This window comes from Cibotium barometz, chromosome 15 (genome assembly GCF_041138505.1).
Source record: "Cibotium barometz isolate CiBa-2024 chromosome 15, ASM4113850v1, whole genome shotgun sequence".
NCBI lineage: Eukaryota > Viridiplantae > Streptophyta > Polypodiopsida > Cyatheales > Cibotiaceae > Cibotium > Cibotium barometz.
Window position 1 is genome coordinate 47,295,684 of NC_141060.1, and position 23,684 is coordinate 47,319,367.

The 23,684-nt window shown below is 46.6% G+C and overlaps 1 protein-coding gene across 2 annotated transcripts in view; it reads right to left on the bottom strand.

The window, feature by feature from the left end:
• Positions 1-23,684, bottom strand: part of PFT1 (phytochrome and flowering time regulatory protein (PFT1)) — a 149,743-nt gene that overhangs the window by 50,980 nt on the left and 75,079 nt on the right. The window contains exons 7-13 of one of the 2 annotated variants that reach the window (XM_086809783.1): positions 21,685-21,922; positions 21,512-21,573; positions 19,578-20,426; positions 19,446-19,499; positions 19,340-19,368; positions 8,201-8,269; positions 7,975-8,068 (exon numbers count right to left, since the gene is read on the bottom strand). In XM_086809783.1, coding sequence (XP_086665909.1) covers positions 7,975-8,068; positions 8,201-8,269; positions 19,340-19,368; positions 19,446-19,499; positions 19,578-20,426; positions 21,512-21,573; positions 21,685-21,922 — 1,395 coding nt within the window. The remainder of the gene's footprint in view (positions 1-7,974; positions 8,069-8,200; positions 8,270-19,339; positions 19,369-19,445; positions 19,500-19,577; positions 20,427-21,511; positions 21,574-21,684; positions 21,923-23,684) is intronic. The other variant, XM_086809784.1, reaches the window with a different exon arrangement.

Here is a 23,684-nt window from a genome sequence, read left to right on the forward strand (position 1 = left end):
TATCTCTCCCCCTGGGCGCCCGCTGCCCATCACCCCCTGTTTCGCCTCGCCTGTTGTGCCCAGCACACCCCGCCATCTCTCTCTTTCCGTCTCTCTGTTCGCCGCCCACTAGCCCCTCCCCCTCGCTGCCCCGCTGGCACTGCACTATGCTAGCCCGTCGGCCTGTCTGGTAGCCACTGTGCCTATCTTCACCCACCCACCCACCGACCCACCCACCCTCAGGCCCCCAAGGCAGCAACATAACTCTCTCTCTCTCTCTCCTCCTTGCCTGTGGGAAGGGTTGCAGAGTAATCTCGAGGAATGGCCTTGAGTCTCCAAGAGAAACTCGAGGAATGGCCTTGAGTCTCCAAGAGAAACTCGAGGCCCTCGAGACGGCCATGAAGGCACTAATCAAGGAGAACAAGAAGACATCCGATTCCAACCTCAATGAGGTGGAGAACAAACTACACCGGCACATCATGGCCCTCGAAGCACGGGTCACGGACCTTGAACAAGAGAACATAGCACTCAAGGAGGAGGTGAGTGCATTGAAAGTGGAACTGGTAGCCGTCACGAACACCGAGAAGGAAGAAGGGGAGATCAATGAAAACACTCTCACGGCCATCAAAGAAGAGATCTCGAAGGAGATCACAAAGGACATGGAGAGAAAACTCGAAGCCAAGCAGTCAGGATGGGTTGAGGTGGTGAAGAAGAACATCCGTATAAAGAAGTGAGGGAGGAGACTCAAAGGGAAGAACATCAAATCATTCACACCGCCATTGAGGAGGAGAAGATGAGGCATGCCTGCCGCCTCAACATTCGAGTCACAGGTATAGCCGAGACACCCAACTCCACTCCCGAGAAAGATGGACAGCTTCTATGCATGAAGCTAGGCTACTGGGAAGAGGACCCTCTCCCCTTCACCAAAGCATGGAGAGCCGGGAAAGACTCAACACGCAAGCAAGCCCTCATCCTACAATTTGCAGGAGAGAAAGAGAGGGTCACCTTCATGAGGAAGAGGGTCATACTACGAGGCTTAGAGGGAGGTCCTATTTTCTTGGATGATGATCTCACGAGGATGCAGCTAGAGCATAGGAGAGCTTGCATGCCACGAGTCTTACACGCGAGGAGAGAAGGCAAGAAGGCCTTCTATCAAGATGGTCGGGTCATCATTGATGGCCGGCCCATGGATTAGCGGTTTGGGGCCTATGGGACACAGACCAGGCCACTGACACAGATACACATGGCAGTATGGAACTGTAATGGTTCACTATGGGTGCAGCCTGGACGACTGGAGCATGTTATGGTGGGGAGAGACATCATACTTCTGACAGAGACACATCAGAGCCCAGAGAGAGGGCTACCTCGAGTCGAGGGATTCCAGTGGGAGTCAGCATACAGGAGGACCACACGCCAGGGTACCTTGAGAGGGTCGGGGGGAGTAGCAGTTCTATTCAGACGGGAGCTACAGGGGAGACTGAGAGTGGTAGCACAAGATCCAGAGGCCAGATACATGTGGATCAGCTTACAGCTGTCACAAGACAGGGTTATATACATAGCCCTATGTTACTTTCCTCCATCAGGATCCTCCTATGTCATTACAGAGGACATGCCACAAGAGGAGGAGACAGGAGCCTCGCCATACACTTGTCTGTCAGAGGAGATTATGCATTATTCTACACTAAGGGAAGTATTTCTTACGGGTGACTTCAATGCCCACACACAGAGCAGACAGTGTGAGGTGTATGACTATGATGACATGGAGATCCTCCACCCTGGGGATCCAAAGGAGAGAGGGGCTAGTCGGGCATCAGAGGAGGACACTGGACCAGACAGAGGACATTATGGGGACCACTTACTAGAGTTGGGAGCCAAGCATCGTCTCGTTATTTATAACGGATTGCTACAATGGCCGGGATAAGGAGGGCTGACATGCTTCCCACATGGGGGTCATACACGGACCAGAGGCACGGTGGTAGACTACATTATGGGGCCTTTGGAGGCATCACAGCTTGTCACCTCATTCTCCATCCCACCTCGTCCTATTGGGGCAAATCATACATACTTGGCATTTTCGCTAGCCGGATCATCAGTATCACCAGCCCCCCACATACCGACGCCACACACTACCATCTACTTCACACATGACATGACAGACATATACACTGGTGGCAGAGTAGAGGATGGGCTCCTACTCATGGATCCCCTGGCACCTATGGATACCATTACAGCCCATCTGGCATCACTCCTACACACGGCTGCATTACAGAGCTTCCCACATCGTGTCCACTCAGGAGAGCCTGCGAGATTCGGGACTATGCCCCAGAACAGATGGTATGATGACGAGTGCAGAGCCCTATACTCACGGCTCCGCATACAAAGAGCCTTGGGAGCCATCACAGAGCAGGAGTCGAGGAGAGAGATGAGGAGACTTACTCGCCGCAAAAGGCGGGCCTTCGCAGAGATACAGGAGCTAGAGATCTTCCATTTCTTCACGAGTGGAGATAGCCCTATCTCATGGAGGCACTTCAGAGAGCCCCGGACACCGACACCCATTGCAGACCCACAGACATGGCACACATATGCAAAGGGCCTATACCACGCCCCACACCAGCCACCTATAGCTCAGCACAGGAGTCTCGACCTATCACAGCTAGCTTCTTTACCCACTCGATGGTAAAGAAAGCTATCCGCCGCCTACAGCATGGACGGGCCGCCGACCATATGGGCCTACAGGGTGAGCATCTCATATATGTAGTAGATTCTTTGGCTCCTTTTTTTGCACACCTGTTTAACAGGGCACTAGCAGAGGGTTGGCCTCCGGAGTGGACGATGCACACCATTGTGCCGATCCACAAAACAGGGGATATGCTCGATCCAAGCAACTACAGGACGGTTATGGTTGGCCACGTGTTGGCCAAACTCTATGGTGCAGTGTTGGAGCAAGAGCTTAGCTTATATGCTGAGCGAGCAGGTTTACGCTCATCAAGGCAGGTAGGCTTCAAGAGAGCTTTCTCTACCACTAACCATGTATTCACTTTGAGATGTATGATTGATCAGGCCAGAGTGAGGAAAAGAAAGCTCTATTGCTGCTTTGTGGATTTCCGCAAGGCATTTGACACAGTACCACGAGAGAGGCTCTTTCAGCGCTTGCAGTCTCTTGGCATACCAGCAGATATAACATGGGACATCTATGCATTATATGAGCAGGTTTTTGGGCGAGTCAGATGCCTAGGAGGTATGTCCGAGACTATTGCTAGCACCATTGGTGTGAAGCAAGGATGACCACTTTCCCCCCCGGTATTTGGGTTATACATTGATGAGGTGGCTGACTTCATTACACGGGGAGGCGGAGATGGAGTTGATCTAGCAGGTACCTCAGTACATATTATGCTTTATGCTCATGATATTGTATTTATGTCTGAGACTCCAGGAGGTCTACAACAGCATCTACATGCACTCCATGATTTCTGCACACAGAGGGGTCTTACTCTGAACCTTGGTAAAACCAAGGTTATGGTCTTTCATACATCGAGACAGGGCAGGAGTCAGCTGACATTCACTCTCGCAAAACGCCAAGTGGAGGTGGTGACATCATACGTGTACCTACTAGGGGTTACCTTCTCTGCAATAGCCACGCGCTTCACCATGGGTTCAGCAGCCAGAGCTAGATTGACACGGGGATATGCAGCATTGGCTATGCTAGAGAGACAGTGCCACCAGGCGCATTTTCACGAGCCCCGAACGAAGGGGTGGCTATTTGACACATTAGTCACACCGGCACTAATGTATGGAGCAGCGGTATGGGCGCTAGGCCTTGCTACCCATTGGTGGACACAGATAGAGAGACCACAGACCCTCATGATGGCATGCATGATACGCAGCAAACCGTCAGTACCTCATGACATTATCCGAGCAGAGTTTGCTGCGCCTCCTATGATGCTAGAGGCCATATTTCAGACTATATGCCTGCTAGATAGATTCAGAGAGATGCCACAGGACAGATTGTCATACACAGCTTTTGAGGCATCTAGACAGCTGGTGGCTGAGGCAGGAGACAGAGGATCATGGTATGCACCGGTCACACATTGGTTCTCACAGCATGGCCTAGACATGGATCATCTACCACCATTTCAGTATGACATGGATGCACCACATATCCGTCTCTCATAGTGAGAGGAACAGAGTATTGAGACAGGACCTATGGCAGCTCTATACACGGGAGACATGGATATCGCCTACACAACCTCTTCCACCGAAGATGCTATACTACAAAGATCACTTCATGAGTATCACTGATGATGGATTTATAGAGAGGCCTAGATACATGGAGGGCTTTTTACCACACGGCTCCCGAGTAGCTATTGGTCAGCTTAGAGTCTCATCACATCGATTGGAGATCGAGACTGGCAGAGCAACACGGATCCCCCGAGAGGAGAGGGTATGCAGATTGTGCAGAGAGGAGGTGGAGAGTGAGGAGCATTATGTATGCAGATGCAGAGCATATACAGCCATCAGAGAGAGATATCCCATTTTATTCAGAGAGCCACATTCCCTACGCCAGATCTTTGAGGCAGCAGACCAGCGCATACTAGGGAGATTCATTCTAGACATACAACATCACAGAGAGACATCATTACAGGCTCAGACAGCTCCACATGGGGGACGACAGACACAGATTACTACATTTTTTCAGAGATCCACCCCACTCCCAGCCCCTACACAGCAGGGAATTACTCTCCAGAGAGCAAAGACACTCAGAGCCCGCAGGAGACAGAGGACACCTGGCTTTCGGACACCACGCCTATACCAGAGAGAGATGACAGAGATCAGAGCTCAGTTTCACAGAGAGGGTGCGGAGCGACTGGCTCGCTTCAGAGCAGACCCAGGCATGTTCTTCAGGGAGTTGTGGACACCCCCTTCATTGATGTATACCATTTTATACCCCCAGTATGGTACAGGATGGAGCTAGCTAGGTTGCATATATTGCACACCCAGAATCAGCTTTTTAGTTCAGTATTTTTTCATTTTGTTGGGATGACAGAGGATACCCCACACAAGTACACTGATTTGTCTCATAGGCTGAGTTCAAATTTTGGAAGACGCTAATAAAATCTTTCTTTCTTTCTTTCTTTCTCTCAAGCAATGAGGTCCGGAGAAAAAGGAAAAGCATGAGGCTTTTGCCTTGTATACCACCACCAGTGAGAAACCTACCGATAATTCGAGGTCATGGAAATGGACGTGCAACTTTTGTAGGAAGGGCTACACACGTAGCGCCACGAGGCTCCTTGCACATGTGTCCAAGCTTGGTGGGAAAGTTGCGCCGTGCAAGGAGATTCCTCAAGAAATTGCGGATAGCATAGTGAAGAAGTACTCGCTCATCAGAAAACCAAGGCAAAGGTGGACGTGGGGGAGCTTCCATGTCCAATACCTCCGCATCCGTGACCACTGCTCCCGTCCCATGCAACTCTGGCTCCGTCTCGGGCAGTTCCAACTTCCAATCAAAGAGGCCAAGGGAGGAGAGCTCTTTGGCAATGAGGCAAACCGCCATCGGTGCAAACATTAACAACCTCACCTATGTGAAGGCGAAGATGAAAGCCGCGAATGAGGAGATTACATGCACGGTTATCGATTGCAATCTCTCCTTCCATGTACTCAAGGTTGCGGAGGTGGGACCATCCCATGGCGAATGGCATGGCATCACCTACCATGAGATGCGCACCACCACGTTTGATGACGAGAGGCAAAGGATCGGCGACAAACTCACACCCGTGCAGGAAGGATGGGCTAAGTATGGTTGCTCTATCCTCTCTGAAGAATGGAGTGATCGGAAGAAGAGGGGTATCATGAATATCCTTGTTTCATGCGCTCTCGGCACATACTTCTTACGCGCCGTGGATACCGAAAAGGCGGGGCAAAAAACATCGGGGGACTTTATCTATCGTCATATCCAGCAAGCCATCATAGAGGTATGTACTATGTCACATGTGCATTGTGAATCGTGATTTAAGTTTTAACTCTCAAGTCTTAACTCTCTAGTATCTATGTTCAAGCTTCTAAGAATGTCATTGCATTTGCCATTGTGTTACATGCAGGTTGAGCATGAAAATGCCACAAGAGGAGTGTGCCAATGTGATCACCACTCTCACTCCTCTTCCATCTCCCAAGCTAGCAGACATTGAAGCATCTTTTCTTGAAAAGAAGAAGATTTTAAAGAAGCTCCATGGACCAATCGTTGACGTTGCCTACTACACCAATAACAAAGAAGAAGAGCTTCTAGAACGGATCTTCAAAAGCAAGACTTGCAACTTCTACATCAAAGCTAGGCACATCAAGACGGATTATTTTCTCACAAGAAGGCTCAAAAGGCCTTGCTTGTTGAAGGTGAAGACTTGATACTGAGGGAGGGAGCCTCAACTAAGGCTACCAATTATGTTCACTACTTTGCTTTCTAGGCTACCAAACCTAGCCTAATCCCATCATTTGTATCCTTCTCGTTAAGCATGTTTGTAATCATTTTCTAGTGAACATACCTATCTCACCTATTCCGTATCCACGATCTACAGCCCATAAGACAGTTTTCCTTTGATTTCTAGAATCAAGGGATTGGGTGCCTCTATGGAATCATCCACCTATGGAGCACAGATGCCTCCGTGGAGCCACGCCCACCTTGAAGCATCACTAACCTATGTGGTTACCTCACACAAAAGCATCACAAAGTCAATAAATCACTATTGCCACAAAACCTATGACATAGCCAAATGGTCTCCAACTCAAAACTTCTCATCTCTCTCATGCATAACTAAGGCTGTCTCTTTGTACATAGGGTACAAGCTTTTACATCAGTTCTGCCATCATCAAAGAGAGTATGTGATGAATCCAATGCTCTCAAAGCACTAGTCGGCTCAAGAATCACCTTGACCAATACTCCCAAAGGTTCACAACTCTGGTAGTTACCATGCTCAAGACACTCAAGAAGATCCGTTATCTTGTTGTCCCCCATAGATATAAAAGCATCTAGAGACCCTACATGAAATAGGTCATGGCATTCCATACCACCAAGACATACCCCGTGTAAAATCCTTGTTAGGTGCATAAGTCATGGGTGGAATAGCCAATTCCTCCTTAAGACTTGACCTTGATGCAAAACCTCCCTTTGGAAAATGGTCAAACCTCCAGATCGACATAGCGCTAGGCCGGTCCAACCCGTACAAAACCAGAGATGCAAGGTACCACCATGTCCGTAATCTCGGTTTCCGTCTAGACCATAATCTTGCCACCAGTAGACTATCTATATATAAGGTCCCTCATGACCTCGGCTTACGCAGTTTTGGGCCTGGGTTTTGGTTTGCATGCATGTGTGAATATGCATGTGTAAGCACAAGTTGTGGCCCATGAATATGTGTGCATGAATGTTTGTGTGCGCCTGCACCTGGGGGGCATGTGCATATGTGCATGAGTGGAACTTTTTTTATGCATGTTCAGGTGAGTGCATGCACATGCACGGAATGAGCACCTGAACATGTGTCACAGAGAGAGGGGGGTGTGCGCATATGTGCATGAGTGGAACTTTTATGTACATGTTCGGGTGAGTGCATGCGCATGCACAGAATGAGCACATGAACATGTGTCACAGTGAGAGGGGGGTGTGTGCACATGTGCGCGCACGCGCATGTGGAGACAGCCAAGTGACTAGAACCATTTGGTAACCTTAAGAAAAGAATCCCCTACCCAAACTTCTAGCTACATGGATGATGTAAGAGCTGGAAGGTGATGTGGACAGCCAGTTTGAAAATTCAATGAGCAAAAGGAACCAAAGCCAGGCCTTCACGTGGTTGCAGGTTGACTGGGCAGCAATCAAAAGTTTGCAATGGCATCCAATGTCTAATATTCTCAAGACTTGAGGGGCCAGGGCTGAGATAGAGCTTTAAGTTCAAAGGAACAATTTATTTAAAAAAAAACAGGACTCTTTGGCGTTGTCTATATAACCCTTACCAGCTTTTTCTCTGCAAGCTGCACCAAGAATCCCTGTTGCCCTTGTTGTCCTACTGTTCTGAAAACAAGTACTTCAGACTTACCCTGATAATTTCTGCATGGCCAGAAGGTCCTTAATAAACTCCAAGCACATGATCACCCTAGTATTCTAAAGAATTACATCAAAAAAATTGACAACACTGCCCAAAGAACCATGAGCTCAAATTGATGGTTCTATAAAGCTTACTTGCTTTGCATGTGGTCCTGAGTAATCAATCTACATATCTGCATTTGATTGGGCCAATCTGCAGCAAGCCTGTGCCCAAAAAAACATTATTTACGGAGTGTTCTTTGCTGATTCTTTTTCCAATTAGGATATTTCATCATTCAAATCTGTTGAAATCTATACTGATCTGCAATCAATCAAGTTAATATTCCACAAAAAAACACGCGCTCAGCCACACCATTCTGCTGTGGTGTATAAGGAGTAGTACATTGATGAGAAATACCACATGACTGCATAAAAACTGTAAACCCATGTGACAAATACCCCCCCCTCCCCTCTCGATTTGTTCGCAATGTCATGAGCTTATAGCTGCAAGCATTTTTAGCCATAGGGAGAAACTGATGGAAAGCTGAAAATGCATCTGATTTAGCTTTCAAACCATACACCCAACAAAAACGATTGTAATCATCAATGAATGTCATAAATGACAAATGTCTAGCAAAAGATGGTGCCCTCATAGGGCCATATAGATCACTATGTACGAGCTACAACGGCCGAGTAGCCTGCACAGTGCCATCTTTTGGAAAAGATTGACGATGCATCTTTCCCAATATACATCCCTCGCATACATGCTTGTGTGGGAGCTGCATAGGTGGCAAGTCATGAACCATAGATTGACGTTGTAAGTGCATAAGAGAAGGGAAATTAAGGTGACCAAACCGAGCATGCCATACCTCAATGTCACGCATGATCATGGTTGTTTCTCGTACTGGTATGAACCCATTTGTACCGTATGATATCGTACGGTACGAAATGTTTTTTTTCTCCATTTGAGAAATAGATCCAAATGCTCAACAAAAATAGAAATCCTGCTCAACAAAAATAGACGGAAGACCTCAAATGCCCGCAATACTTTGCAACTTTCGTGTCCACTCAGCATTACATATGGGGTTGTTGAGAGACCCAAAAAACCTGGCAAGGTAGTGTACACTTGATTGGTAGAAGGAGAGAATCTTGCTACATCACTTGGAGATCCCTAGGCTAGACAGTCAGATCCTGTAATGTACGAGGGAGAAGATTTTGATAGGGTCATTTTGATCTGCAGAGGAGTCCCTAAACCTATCACCCTAGATGTGAAAGAATGTGCACAAGCGGAAGCAATGAACATGAGAGAGCGAAAGATTGCAAGCAAGAACTAAGCTTTATTAGCTTGAGGTTACAAAGTACAAGAGCCAGCAAATAGGGCAAGGAATGATGTGATGAATGAATAAAGGGAGCACCTCTTATATACTTGTACATGAAGCAGTCGGCAGTAGGAAAACAGGCCGACAGCTCCACGACAGCATAAAAAGAAGGATGCAACATTTTAACACCCCCTCTGCATCTTGAAGTGTGCAAAAAAGCCAAGAAAACTGATGACGAAGGTGCGACCATGGACACCTCAGCATGGCCAGTACTGAGTACACCTCGGAAAATGCACATGTCAGCTTGTTGTCTTCAGAGAACATAATGCCACTATAAAGAGCAAAAGAAAATCTGCTTGGCTCCAAACTCAAAGTAGAACTGTGAATACATCACATCCAATAACCTCGAACAAATGAACATGGAACACATCCTATCCATAGTCTCTGCTAACCAATAGTTCTGGAACTCATCCGAACCATGAAGGAATTTTGGTTGATCCTGGAACTCATCCGGAGCATCAAGTGAACTTGCCCGTCTTTATACTTGGAACTCCGACACACGGGTCCCATGCTCCAGATTTAATATAAGAGCTTTTGAAAGCCCCCTCTCCTGCCCACAAGCCGTTTTTGGAAGACACCACGCGGGGGGATGCCCTTAGGATCAGAGCAAGACACCAGTCATATTCTCTCCAAACTGTAAGGCCTTGGGAGAGCTGGGGTTGTCACTAGACGAGTCGGTGTCAGTGTCATGTGACTTGTCTTTGCCCTTCTTGGAAGACTTGCCCTTGTCCTTGGCTTTGCCTTTGTCCTTTGACTGACAATCCTTTGACAGGTGGCCTTTCTTCCCACACTTGTAACACCGACTCCGAACTTTCTTCTGCACTGTCGAGAGTGCCTGATCACGTCCAACAGACGATGAAACTTTCAATTTCCCTTGAGAAACTAGGATGGATTCCTCTTCCAAGAGGAGAGTACACAGATCATCAAACTCGAGGGAACGTGTTGTGATCTGAACCTGCAAAGCTCGGGAAACCATGTCATAATCTGCACGAAGCCTGATGAGGAGGAGAGCAGCTAACTGAGAAGAGGTCAAGGCAGTGCCCATTGCCACTAATTGGTCATAAATTACCTTAACCTTCCATCACAAATGACTAAATGGAAGTCCTTGCTGTAAATTCCAGAGAAAAGAGCTAACCCAATAGGTTGACACACCGCATTGTAGAGTCCCGTGCATATAGGTCTGTGAGCTTTCTCCAAACAGAGGCAGCACAATCCAATGTTTGCACGGCGGGGGAGACCTCTCGTGAGATGGCTCGTACAAGTGCAGAGTGAGCTTTTGAGTCTTGATTCTCCCAAGCTGAAAGTTTGGTGAGAAAGGCATCCTCCTGGTCCTAAGTCCACTTCCTAGAGCTGGTAGGGCGTTCGGGCTTTCGTTCGTGGCCTTGAACAATCTCCCAGAGACCCTTGTGTGTGAACCAGACCTTCATCTATAGCTTCCAGTGATCATAGTTTGTACCACTGAGCTTGTCCTCCTTGTTCGTGCAAGGGGGACCCATGTCTGCCTCAAAAAAGCTGTCTCAAACAACCTCTGTAGTAGCTGAGCAATCCATGTGCTCTCTCAAGCACCTTTCCACAGGATCCAACTAGGGACTAATAGCCCCCTCTGAAGATGCAAGCTAGACAGCAGGCAAAGAAACCCAAAAAGCACACCACCGCGAACCTCCTACCAAAAGAGGAGGGGATCTTGGAGGGAGAGAAGCTGATGTGCCACTTATCTGATGCACTTGCTGAATCTGCAGCTAGACCTCCTCCACTTGCCTCTGTAGAAGAAAACGCAGCCTGGGGGCTGGCCGACAGCAGTTGGAGAGCTTGTAGAGCAAAAACGCAGCTGAGAAAGAGAAACGTAGCCACTGTTTTGAAGGATCTACACCCTGGAGAATCTAGGGAAGCAGAAAACGTAGAGGAACAGATTGTGGAGCAGCCAAAGCCTAGGCTCTGATACCATGAAAGAATGTGCACAAGCGGAAGCAATGAACATGAGAGAGAGAGAGATTGCAAGCAAGAACTGAGCTTTATTAGCTTGAGGTTACAGAGTACAAGAGCCAGCAAATAGGGCAAGGAATGATGTGATGAATGAATAAAGGGAGCACCTCTTATATACTTGTACATGAAGCAATCGGCTGTAGGAAAACAAGCCGACAGCTCCACGACAGCATAAAAAGAAGGATGCTGCATTTTAACAAGATGCACTACCCGTATCTGGCCAAGGACGGTCCCTTAGTCATAAACACTACATTGGGAGACCTTTGGCATTGCATTACCCATGTAGGCTCTTTTTTGGAGACAATTGGGAGATCCAACTGGGAGAGACACATCTCCATGTTCTGGCTCCTCAAGCACTCTGGACTCCTCCTCCCCAAACCTTCCCCCACATTCAAGCTTGAAGCTCGATGTATTTTAAGTTATAAAAAGAAAACCAATTTTATCATACGGTATCCCAAAATTTCATATCGTACCAAAAATTCCCGTACGGTATCATATCGTATGGTATCGTATTTTCGTACCGTGACAACTATGCTTGTGATGTGGAAGCAACCATAGCATCATCATGCGAATCACTACTCCTATGTCAAGCTTGTAAAGGCCATTTGCTCAATGTACGAGAGAGCATAAGCGCATCAGAATCTATTTTGTCATAAATGGAGTAGCAATGATCAAAAAACTAGATTTTAAGACAAGCTTTTGTAAGTGCTAAGATAGAAATAAGATTCTTGCAAATTCCAGGTACATACAAAGTATCTACAAGAGTAAACATGTCCCCACTACATGACGTCAACTCCACATTGCCAATGCCTTTAATGGCATATGATGCATTATTAGCACACAGAACTGTACTACCTGATGGTGCATCTCTCAAGGTAGCAAACAATTTCTTGTCCGAAGTGATGTGCTTTGTAGCACCTGAATCAAAATACCAATCAGCATTCGACAATGACAAACAAGAGACAGGTAAATCACTGCACGTGACTGTTAAGGCATAGACATCATGTGCAAAATTTGCTTCCTCGGCACTGTCATTTGTAGTTGGAGCAAGACCTTGTTGCTTCTTCTTTTTCTCACTCTCTTTACGCTTCCTGCATTCGTCAATTACATGACCAGATTTTCGACAATAGTAACATCTCTTCTTCTTCTCAGTCTTCTCCTCTTTAAACTTAGGAGGATCTGAATGGGCTTGTGCTTTGCCCTTAGGTTTAGCACTAGAACTAGTCCTAGATTTTCCTTTGCCATGATAGGAGGCTGCAAAAGCCGGATCTGCAACAATCATGTTGTTCCGGTTGGACCGGGATTGCTCTTCTTGTAACAAGAGAGCTACCAAATCATTAAATGTGTACAAATCTGTATTTCTCTTCGTCAAGAGGCAAAGAGTAGTAGCAAATCGTTGATAGGATTTAGACAAACCATTGAGAACCGTAGAGACAAGTGAACTGTCAGGTATCAACTCATCAGTATTGATTAACATTAACTGCTCTCGCAAATCCTTAACACACGTCAGAAATCCATCCATAGAATCACCCTCAGTCATATGCTCCAAGTAAAGCTTTTTCCGGAGATAAGCTACACGAGCTTCATTGCGGATCTGATATAAAGAGACAATGCACTTTTAGAAGAAGTATATGAACGGATTTGAGGTATGACTTGCCGTTTACACGAGAGAGCAATCAAGGCATGAGCCTACGCATCTTTAGCATCCCATCTAAGTTGTTCTTGCATAGAAGGAACTGGTGCATGTAGTGCACTTCCACTAGAACTAGAATCACTTGTTCCGATAGTGGATCCACCTGACATGCTAGCTTTGTAGATACAGGACCAACAGGTCATAACTCAGCACCAGATACATATACCCACAAATTCTTTGCAACCAGTACATGCTTCATCATATATGGCCACATGGGATAGTTAGTTCCATCAAGCTTGTCCTCGGTAGAGAGTATCCCAAATACATCATTATTAGCTATGTCTCAAAGGTAACTAACAATCTGTCCCAAGCTCGCTACACAATGCATTGCAAACCCTCAATGTTTACTAAAAGGCAGGCTTTTGTGATGCCCAATGATTCATTGATGACAAGAACTTGCAAATGTATTGAGATGACAGAGTGTAGGGATAGAAAGTTATTTGAATAGAGGCTTGATGACCAAAATAGACCCCAAAGATGGGTGTCAGAATGTTGTATTTCGATGCCGAGTGCATTGAGAGAGAGCACGAGGAATGTCGGATTTAATCAAGGGCTCGATTCAGCTTTGTTTTTGCAGAGGCTAAAATTTTTTAGAGGGGATTCGATGGCCTAAACGGGCTTTGATTTAGGTGTGTTTCGGCTTGGGAGATTGGGCAAAGGATAAGGAACACAAATGTGCAAAAAAAATTGAAAACTTTTTGGTATGGAAATTCGGCTCTGCAACTATGGCAACAGCGAGTGGAGAAGGCGGCTCAGCCGGCGGAAATCCCCAAATAAAAAAATTGATTTGGGGGTTTGCTAGTTCGATGCTGGGCAAAGCTTCTGGAGTAGGCGGCACTGGTGTTCTTAATTGCGGCTACTAGCTGATACTGTAGATCTGAACGGCGGGCAGCTGAGTGGGCAGTTGCTGCTACAGGGGCAGCTGAAAAGGTGGCTGCATACAACTAGGCGGGTAGTAGGGTTGTACACGACCAACTGACGTGGACCACCAGCAGGTTGCTCTGATACCAATGTTGGCTAGGGTGGAGGAGCTCCGCAAGAGAACACGCACAAACACACACATACATAGTCGAGCTCTGAGAAAAAACATGAGAGAGAAAGTTGTGCTAGAAAATGTACTTGATAACAGAATGAAAGTATAAAGTACTCTTACGTACTCTATGGCTCAAGGCCCAACACACAACGGTGTGTTCCCACAGGGAAGAAACCTCTGTCCAGTCGGAGTAAAAAGTACCCGTGGGTGGAGGTGTTCACACCAGGACTTCCCGGAGGCCAAACGGCTAACAGTGCTTAGCGTTAATCTTTGTAGCTTAGTGTATAAATGAAGCATGCTTCCGCATAGCTAGCATGTTACAACTACTCAAAACCGTTGAATAAAACTTGTATGCACATTTACCTTTTTGTGTAATCGTACACTTATGGAAATACTGAGATGTAGGCTTAAAAGCAAGGATTTGCCATCCAGATTTTGGCTTCAAGCGGTCATGTGAACTATGTGTTGAACCACTATCCCATTAAAGCATTGAAATCTATGACAACTAATGAGGCTTGGAATGGCAGAATCCCTGTAATCACTCATATGCATGCTTTTGGATGCCTGGCTTACGTGCATGTACCACCACAATAGAGACATAAACTTGAAGCAAAGCATTGAAATGTATTTTTGTAGGGTACAACAATGAGAGTAAGGGATACAGGCTGTATGTACCTTCCACCAAGAACATTATTGTGTCCAGAGATGTCATCTTTGATGAATATGCATCTCAACCCATGCTTTCATGTAGGCTACAGCCATCAATTGATGCCCCAAATGTCTTTGATACATTCCTATCATTATTTGGTACAGGTGCTGAACCTGCTTTGGCTCCAAATCATCCTCATTTTGCTGCTAAAAATCAGCAAAATCAGCAGCCCAACATTCCCCATATTGCTCCAAATCTACCACTTTGATCAGGATGCCATGGGTGGAGCCATTCGTGACTCACATAGAGTTCCCTGCTGGCTCATTGACACCTTGCGTGACAGCAAGCTGCCTACACTTATGCCAAGTCGTACACACGCTGCCTCTCGACATGTATCTCATTTGTTTGACACAGCTCTTGTTGCTACCGCATGTAATGAGGAACCACTTTCTCATTTTGATGCATTGGAGAATGATCACCATTTGGCCACCCTACTAGTCTACCTGCGCTTTCTCACTGTGTGAATACATTCGATGGGCGACTCTGGCCATTATACAGGGGACTGATGCCACTCATGTGATACTGTGGATTTGGCTTTCCATTGGGACTTGTGTCTATGTGTACATGCCCAGAAATGCCTAGAGGATTGGTGTTCCATTGGGTCGGGTACCTCATTTACTTGCCTATCATTATCTCTCACTTCTCCCCTCTCTCTAGAAGTTAGCGCCCCCCTTCATGAGACCTATGGCTGTATTTTATGCACTTTCTCCTTCCCTATACCATATCCAAGCTTGTTAAAGTGTTTTCCAAGGTTTCAAGAGTGTTTCCAAGCTGTATTCACTGTTCTACACACTCCCAATGGTTCAAATTCAGCAAAACAATCCTTTTATTTGCTATAATTTCTGGTCTTTTGGTTGAAAACCGTAATTTCAGCCTTCTTTGTCACGTGCACACTCATGCCATGGCTACTCCTCAACATACACAGTAGAATCCCCAATTAAGTCAGCATTTAGACCAACATTACCATCAGCATCATATCAATATCATCAGTCTTAGAATCATCATCATCAGCACCATCATCAGCATCATCAACAGCATCATCACAAGCATCATTCGAGGGCATGGAACCCTATCGGCAACTAGCAACCAGCATGGGGTCCCAGGCAGCAGGTGGCCAACACATAGGTGTGGGCAGCAGTAAAGATAAGCACAGCATATAAAGGGGCATTTAATACCTAATTTTGTCCAAGACTTGGCCAACAATAGTAACTGCTGGCCGACCAGCATCTCCAGCATATATAAAAGCATCAAGACATCATTTCATTAGGTCATTCAGTTCATTCATCATTTCACAAGTCTAGAAGTTAGCAGAAGTATGTAGAAAGCTAGAGGTCACCCCCTACCAGACTGACCAAGGGCCTGCATCATGTACGTTCTTCCTTCTTGACCATATGAAATACAAGAAAACCTGACACCAACCATCTCTCTCTTCTTCTCTCTCCTTTGTCTTAATCATGTTTAACCAGCATCTTGTTCTTAATCAGGTTTATGGTTGTGGATCAATACAGCAAAGGCTTTGACGCATGCAATATTTCTTTCCCAAGTTGAACCATAGGGAAAGCTTTCTCAGGGTTCCCTGCATCCACTTGAAGACTTTGTCATAAAGAATCACGACAAATTGAAGATTTCAACACTCCATACGCTTCGCGGAGACTTTCACTATCATCGACTCTACTTGCAATTGGTAAGCTTTAATGCTAAATTATGGAAGCAAGCAGTAAGAGGGAGGAGCAGGACTCCATGTTCACATAGCCTATGTAGTGTTCTCTTGTCCTACGTGCCCTCTAGAAGATTGTTTCTACCATGTGTGGGTGGAACAATAGAGAACAAATCGTAGGAAACATGGGCACTTGAGAGAGTAGTGTGAGTTGAAGATTTACACTGAGAACCATTTTGTGTGACACTATGTACTTGATTCTCCCAAGACCGATATACCTTATTTGAGGGAGGGGCCGGCCATTCCGGCTCATTGTGCGTCTCCTGTCAATTCAGCAAATTACATCTTGTTGTCCATTAAATCTCGGTGTATTTAAGTGTATTTATTAGTATTGTGTTCAATCGACATTCCAAACCGACCAGTGAAATTACATTAGTATCAACGCATATGGTTCTCTCTCACTTCCATCGTGAAAGAGGATCGCTGCGAACACTAGCTATCTCTACACTTAGAACACTACGGATAGTCGTACGGTGAACTATAATTTCAGCCTTCCTTTCTCAAGTTGAACTATAGGGGAAGCTTTCTTAAGGTTCCCTGCATCCACTTGAAGACTTTTGTCAAGAAGGATCGTGACAAATTGAAGATTTAAGCACTCCAAATGCTTCCATCGCAAAGACTTCCACTGTCATCGACTTTACTTGCAATTGGTGAGCTTTAATGCTAAATTATGGAAGCAAGTAGCAAGAGGGAGGAGCAGGACTCCATGTTCACATACCCTATGTAGTGTTCTCTTGTCCTATGTGCTCTTGAAGATTGTTTCTACCATGTGTGGGTGGAACAATAGAGAGCAGATGGTAAGAAACATGGACACTTGAGAGATACACTGATAACCATATTGTTTGCAATAATGTATTCATATGCATTGGTATGGAAATTTGGTGAGAAATGCCCATGACACTATGTCAAGATCAATATACATTATTTGAGGGAGGGCCGTAGCCATTCCGGCTCATTGTGCATCTCTTCTCAATTCAACAAATTACATCTTGTATTGTGCTTGTTGTCCATTAAATTTCAGTATATTGATTAGCATTGTGTTCAACCAAACTTTCCACACCGACCGGTGGAATTGCAGGCAGATCTTAACTTCAGCTTAGGTTAACCATAGATCATGGGTTAGGCAGCTTTTTGGAAGGCTAGTGGTATTTATGAGGCATGGGCTATTTATGGCTCCTGGTTTATACGAGGCCTATATAAGTGACTTTTGAAGTCAGTTTGAGAGAGCTCCTCAAACCTAGATGAGGCCCATGAGCGTACACCAAAGGGGTGTGTTCTCATGGTATGGGAGGCCATGGCTTTGCACATGGAGCCATGTCTCGGATGCTACTAACTTGCATGCTCTAGGGTGAGCCTGATTGGTTCTATAGTTGGGCAGAGATATAGATGCCAGTGTCTATGTGTTTCCATGTTTTGCTTAATTGCACATGTCTGCTAGACCGGGGTCTTACAGGGGGGGTTTCTAGTAGTGGCGGCGAGCTCCTTTTTGTATACATTGTTACAAAATTAGCTCAGTAATGTATAATTAAGTCTTCTGCACATGACAGGTGGTGCTTTATTGGGCTTTTTTGGTGGATTTGGCAATGTAATGAGAAGCTCTGTTGCGCTGTGGCATAGATTGAATAACTAAGAAGGGAAAATTTCTCTGCTAGTGTGGAAAAGGTAGTGACTAGGACCAATAGGGTATTCAGGTTGATGTATTAGGCTGTGTCCTGCTCATGGGAAAATTGGTACTGCTGATAGGTGCCATGTGCATCCCTTCACACTACCGACAACAGCTTTCCAAAATTTCATTCGTGCAAACAGGATACACAATGCCTCATCGCTGAAGGCTGATTGTTAAGTGTAACCATGAACATGAGACGAACCTTTTTCTTGGCTTTGAGAGCGAGAGATGCTGTATTCAGTACAAAATTACACCAGAGTTGCAAAAGAGGCATATTAGAGGTACATGGTCAGACACTGCATATGGGGAAGAAAAGGACAAGACAAGAAGCTCGAGAATCACATGCACTACTACTGATTCTTTGGTACATCATTCTCTGTCAGAGTCAGACATCAATACACACAATTGATCCGGGTAGTAAATGGAAATGTGATCCGACCAACACCCCATGTCCATATAAATAGCTCAGCATATCATCCATTTATTCATTCAGATCATAATCAGCATAGAACTTGGAGCCTTCAGCACAAGGAGCATAAAGCGATTGCAGAATTCAGCACCTCATACCTCAGCGTTTTCCTCATCAGCATATCGGAGCATCAACGCTTGAGCATTTCGTAGAGATTTACTCATTTACTTAAACAGTGCACGACACAGATATACCAACGAAAAGTTCAGGCTTATTCCCAAACTTGACAAAAACCTAAGTATAGAACACGGATGCATATCACACCAAGGAGAAGTATAAGAGAGAAAGCAAGGACAGAAAACAAAGCGAGGAGGTGGTATCATCATGAAGGCCCATATTGGGTCAACAACAAGGCATAGAGTACATACGCCAAGCTTCTCATGTAGAAGTGCAATCTGGTACTAAGTCAGAACACAAACACCAGACTAACACAGATTAAAAGCAAACAGAAACAGTCAAAAACGGTTGCTAATAAAGTAGCTCACACTATGTTAAGAAACTCTCCCTAAGAGCCCAACCAAGTACATTCCCAAACACGGCCAGTACACACCCACCCCGCACATTCAGGCACACACCCACAAAAGTACAAGAATAGAGCCATGTAAGAAATGATTCATAAATTGAAGAAATTAGTTAAGACACATACGTCTCAGGTGAAGAAGCCTGCCTATAAGCCTGCAATAAAAGAGAACATTCAGAACGAGCAGAAAGCATCAGCAAGAAACCAATCAAGAGAAAGTCAAAATGCTTACCTCCAATTTGCATATAAATACCGGCTTGTGTTGACGCTGCCCAGTGAGAATTCCCTGGAGTGATACTATCATAAGAAGCATTCCTACTGTAGCCATAGATTATTGAGATGTAATTGCAAACATATAACATACTTCCCAAATTTTTGCATATTTTGGAGCTGCACTTGTTTGCTGTTGGGGAGGTGTAGCAACAGTCGCCGGCACTTGAAGAGTGTTGTTATTGACTGCTGGCATTGATTGCAACCCTTGAACCGGCTGAGAAATCCCAGGTGTAGGAATCATAGTTGCGCCACCTGGGTTCACACCTACTGAACCGAGGCCTGGTAGCACATTATGTCCCATAACAAGCCCGCTGGGTCCAATTTGGGTGCTCCCAGCAGCAAGGCCCCCCTGCCCTAACCCTGTGACTGACTGTCCCATACCCACGACCTGCACGTTTGCCACGCCATTATTTCCAGTTGCTCCTGTTGGCACTGCTCCTAGGTTGGTATTTCCAACCAAGTTACCTGTATTATTGAATCCACCAAGCCCCATTCCTTGACCCATGCCAAGGCCCACTCCCAACCCATTCTGTGCAACCCCGAGTAGATTCTGACTCGTAGACATAGCACCAGAGCCAGAGCTTGATGACAGCATGCCTGGCATGGTTAACCCAGCAGCAGAAACTGTAGCTCCTGGAATTCCTAGATTAGTGCCAGCAGTAGTGCTGAGGATCGGTCGTGCTTGAGAGGAGTTAGCCAATAGGCTCACATTTCCAGCGTTCACTCCACTTGCACGAAGCAAGGGCGTAGTGCCATTGCCCACAGGCTTGAAGTCCTGATTTACAGTGGAATCTGGCAGTAGGCTTGACTGGAGGGACTCTTGACTTGAAGAAGAATGTGGCATGGACAAAGGAACAGGCATAGGGTTTTGAAGGAGAGAAGCTGACGCCACATGCGGCATCCCAGATGCTGCAGCCATAGCTGGAACAGAGGATACTTCCTGGAGCACATGCACAGTGTCCAAATTTTAGAATCAAGAAACTAAGGGCCACTGCTCAGTTTATAAGGTAAAACACAAAACAATACATAAACGTTAGTATTCCACTGGTTATAAACCTCTCCTCATGGCTCGCGCCCTTCATGGTTCAGCAGCGGTATAAACCAAAACTAGTATTATAACACATGTACAGAGTTTAAGTGTGTAGAATAAATACAAGACAAACATCTACTATTGAACTTTGCTCCTGCTTTCAGGACCCCCTCCCTTGATGTTCAACTGGATTCAAGCCATCCTAAAAGCACAACCTTCCCAGACAGTTGGTGTATATTTTGTGCTTATCTGGTATTAGTGTTATGACCTACCAGGCATAATCCTCCCTCCCCCCCAAAGCTCCTCAAAGTCCTGGACATGTATTAAAATTCTCTTGGATGTGTGCTCCAAGAGAGAAGCCATGCTATCCATAAGGAAGAGGGCAGAAATGGCAGCTATGCAACTGGTACCCCTCATTTATCAGCATAAAACATATCTCCTTCCATTACTCTTCTTCATTGTCCCTTTATTGGACCAAAAGCACTCGACACTCATCCAAATACCAGAGAGCTTTGGCCCATCATAAAGTAGAAGTTTCTCCCAAGCAGCCAGCTGAAAAAAGTATGCGACTTCCCTGCCACCATGTTTGTCTGCTAGCTGCTCTGCCATGTTATCTTCTGAGTAAGTCACTAGGGCATGACTAAGCCTTATCTGGATCATGACCTCATGTAATAAAAATCTGCTACAAATACAGATGTCCCAATCCATAACATCCAAATGCAAAGAATAAGATTCTTCTACAGCTACCGTGTCATAAATACTATGGATGCTTCACACAAGTCCAAGACTATGGTACCCAAAAGGTCATTTCTAGCCGTGAGTGTGAAATGATACTCGGCTCAAGTAATTCTACAATTTACTTCTTTCTCCCAAAATTAGAAAGATTTTGAAGCACAAAATCGCTCAAAAAAAACAGGCAACATGTGTAAAGAGCTGCTTATACTTAAAAAATTCCAGACAATGGCAATCTATAACTTAAAAAGGTATGTGCGCACCGTTTTGACAGTCACTGCAGGTATAATCCCATTAGTTGTAACCGGGCGCCCTCCGACAATCGCTACAATCAAGTATATGAATAAAAATCATAACCATTTTGTGCAAGAAATTGCATCATCGCATCAAGTATTCAAATGCCATTAGAGCTGTCCAATAACAGCTCTGAACAAACCTGAAGTAGAAGATGGAGCTCTCACAGTTACTGCAGGTGCTTGTGGTGCCAAAGGCATTGAAGTTACTGAGGTAGGTTCAATCTTGGGTAAGGCCACCGGAGGCACAGCAATTGATGAGCCTGTGGTATGGCTTAGTGATGAGCGCGCCTCTATAAAATTTTCAGATACAAGAACCATGTGGTGAGAGTATTTAGAAACATCCAAGGGTGAGTCTGCTACCCGTGCATTCCGCTTTGCCTGTTTCAAATTAAAAAAATAATTTGGATTTTCTTGTGAGATGACTCAGCATGACCAATTCTGTTGAAGATACATATGACTGAATCACAATTAGATGATTCGTATCTACCCTCCACATGAGGAAACCGCCGTTATGACAATCAAAATTAGCTGATTTGTATCTACCCTACACATGAAGAAGCCGCAGCACATAGGACAAACCAGACAGCTGAAGTGCATAGAGCAAGTGCAAAAAGAACATAGGAAAAAAATAGCTGATTTGTATCTACCCTACACATGAGGAAGCCGTGACACTTGAAAGGTCATAGGACAAACCAGACAGCTAAAATGAATAGAAAGAAAGAAAGATCTATCAACAGCTACACTTAAAAAAGTTGGCTGCTCGCTGAAGCTCCCGATACCACCCTGCTCTGCGCACCTGCGCTCCCCCCCCCTCCTCGCGCCTTCCTTCCGCCCCCCGCTTGCTCCCCTCTGCTCGACGCTGCGCCCCCCCTCTCCTTCCTCGCTGCTGCGCCGCCCCCCCCTCCTTACTCGCCGCTACGCCTTCCCCCCCTTCTTCGCCATTTCGCCCCCCTCCCTTCTTCGCCATTTCGCCTCCCCCCCCCGCTCCGCCTGGTCGCCATCCCCCCCCCGCTGCCGCCTGTTCGCCATCCCCCCCGCTGCCGCCTGTTCGCCATCCCCCCCGCTGCCGCCTGTTCGCCCCCCCGCCTCTTCGCCTCCTCTCACCCGCCTCCTTTCAGCAGCGCCCCGCCCCCCTCCTTCTCGCATTGTCACCGCCCCCCCCCTCTGGGCCTCTCCTCCCCCTTTTTGCGCCGCCCCCCCCCTCCCTCCTCTGTCGTGCTGCTCTTCACCCCTTGGGGGTTTTTGTTTTTTTTTCCCTCATCGTCATCCGTCCTTCCGCCTCTTGGTGTGCAGCCCGCGTCTTGCAGGTTTTCCGCTTTCGCCTCGCCTTCGCTTGAGCTTCAGACTCTGATGGAGACTCCTCCCGCCTCGCCTCAGAGGGACTCTTCCGCAGCCCCCTCGCCCGCCCCCGAGGTCATCCCCATCAGGCTTTCTCTTTCGCCGGAAGAGGAAGCGAGCCTCACCGCAGAGGTGGAACGCCTTCAGGCTCACTCCACCATCTGCCGTATAGTCGGCACTCGCCCCAGCAGAGGGGAGATCAGGGATCTACTTCAGGCTCGCCTTCTTGCAGATGTGGGCAAGATCCTTGATGTACAGCTCTTGGGCCGGGGACATTATCAGATCGAGTTCGAGGCCGCCCAGAGCGTTGCCAAGGTCCTTGCCATGAGTCCTCTGGATATCAGGGGTGCTCGGGCTTTCTTCAGGCCTTGGCAGCATGGATTTGATCCAGCTGCGGCGGAGCAGGGAGAGCGCCTCTTCCATATTACAGTTTGTTTCCCTGGTCTCCGCCGGGAGTATCTTCCGCTCCTCTCCAGGCTCGGAGCATTGGTGGGCTCGGTTCTTGAGACGGGCCCCTCAGCAGCTTCAGTGGTGGCCAGAGCAGCTGGGCTACCTTCGGTCAGAGTGTTGGTATCTGACATCTCCTCCCTTCCTAAGGTCATTCAGCTACCTAGGATAGGGGGGGGGTGGATAGATCAGAGAGTGGAGTTCTCGGGGCTCCCGAACCAGTGCTTCATTTGCAGGCAGGTCGGTCATTTGGCCAAGGCCTGCCCTCGCAGGAGACCTCGGCCCTCACCACAGCAGCAGGCCACGGATGGCCCGCCCACAGATTCGGCTCGGCAGGCTGCCTCAGGGACACCTG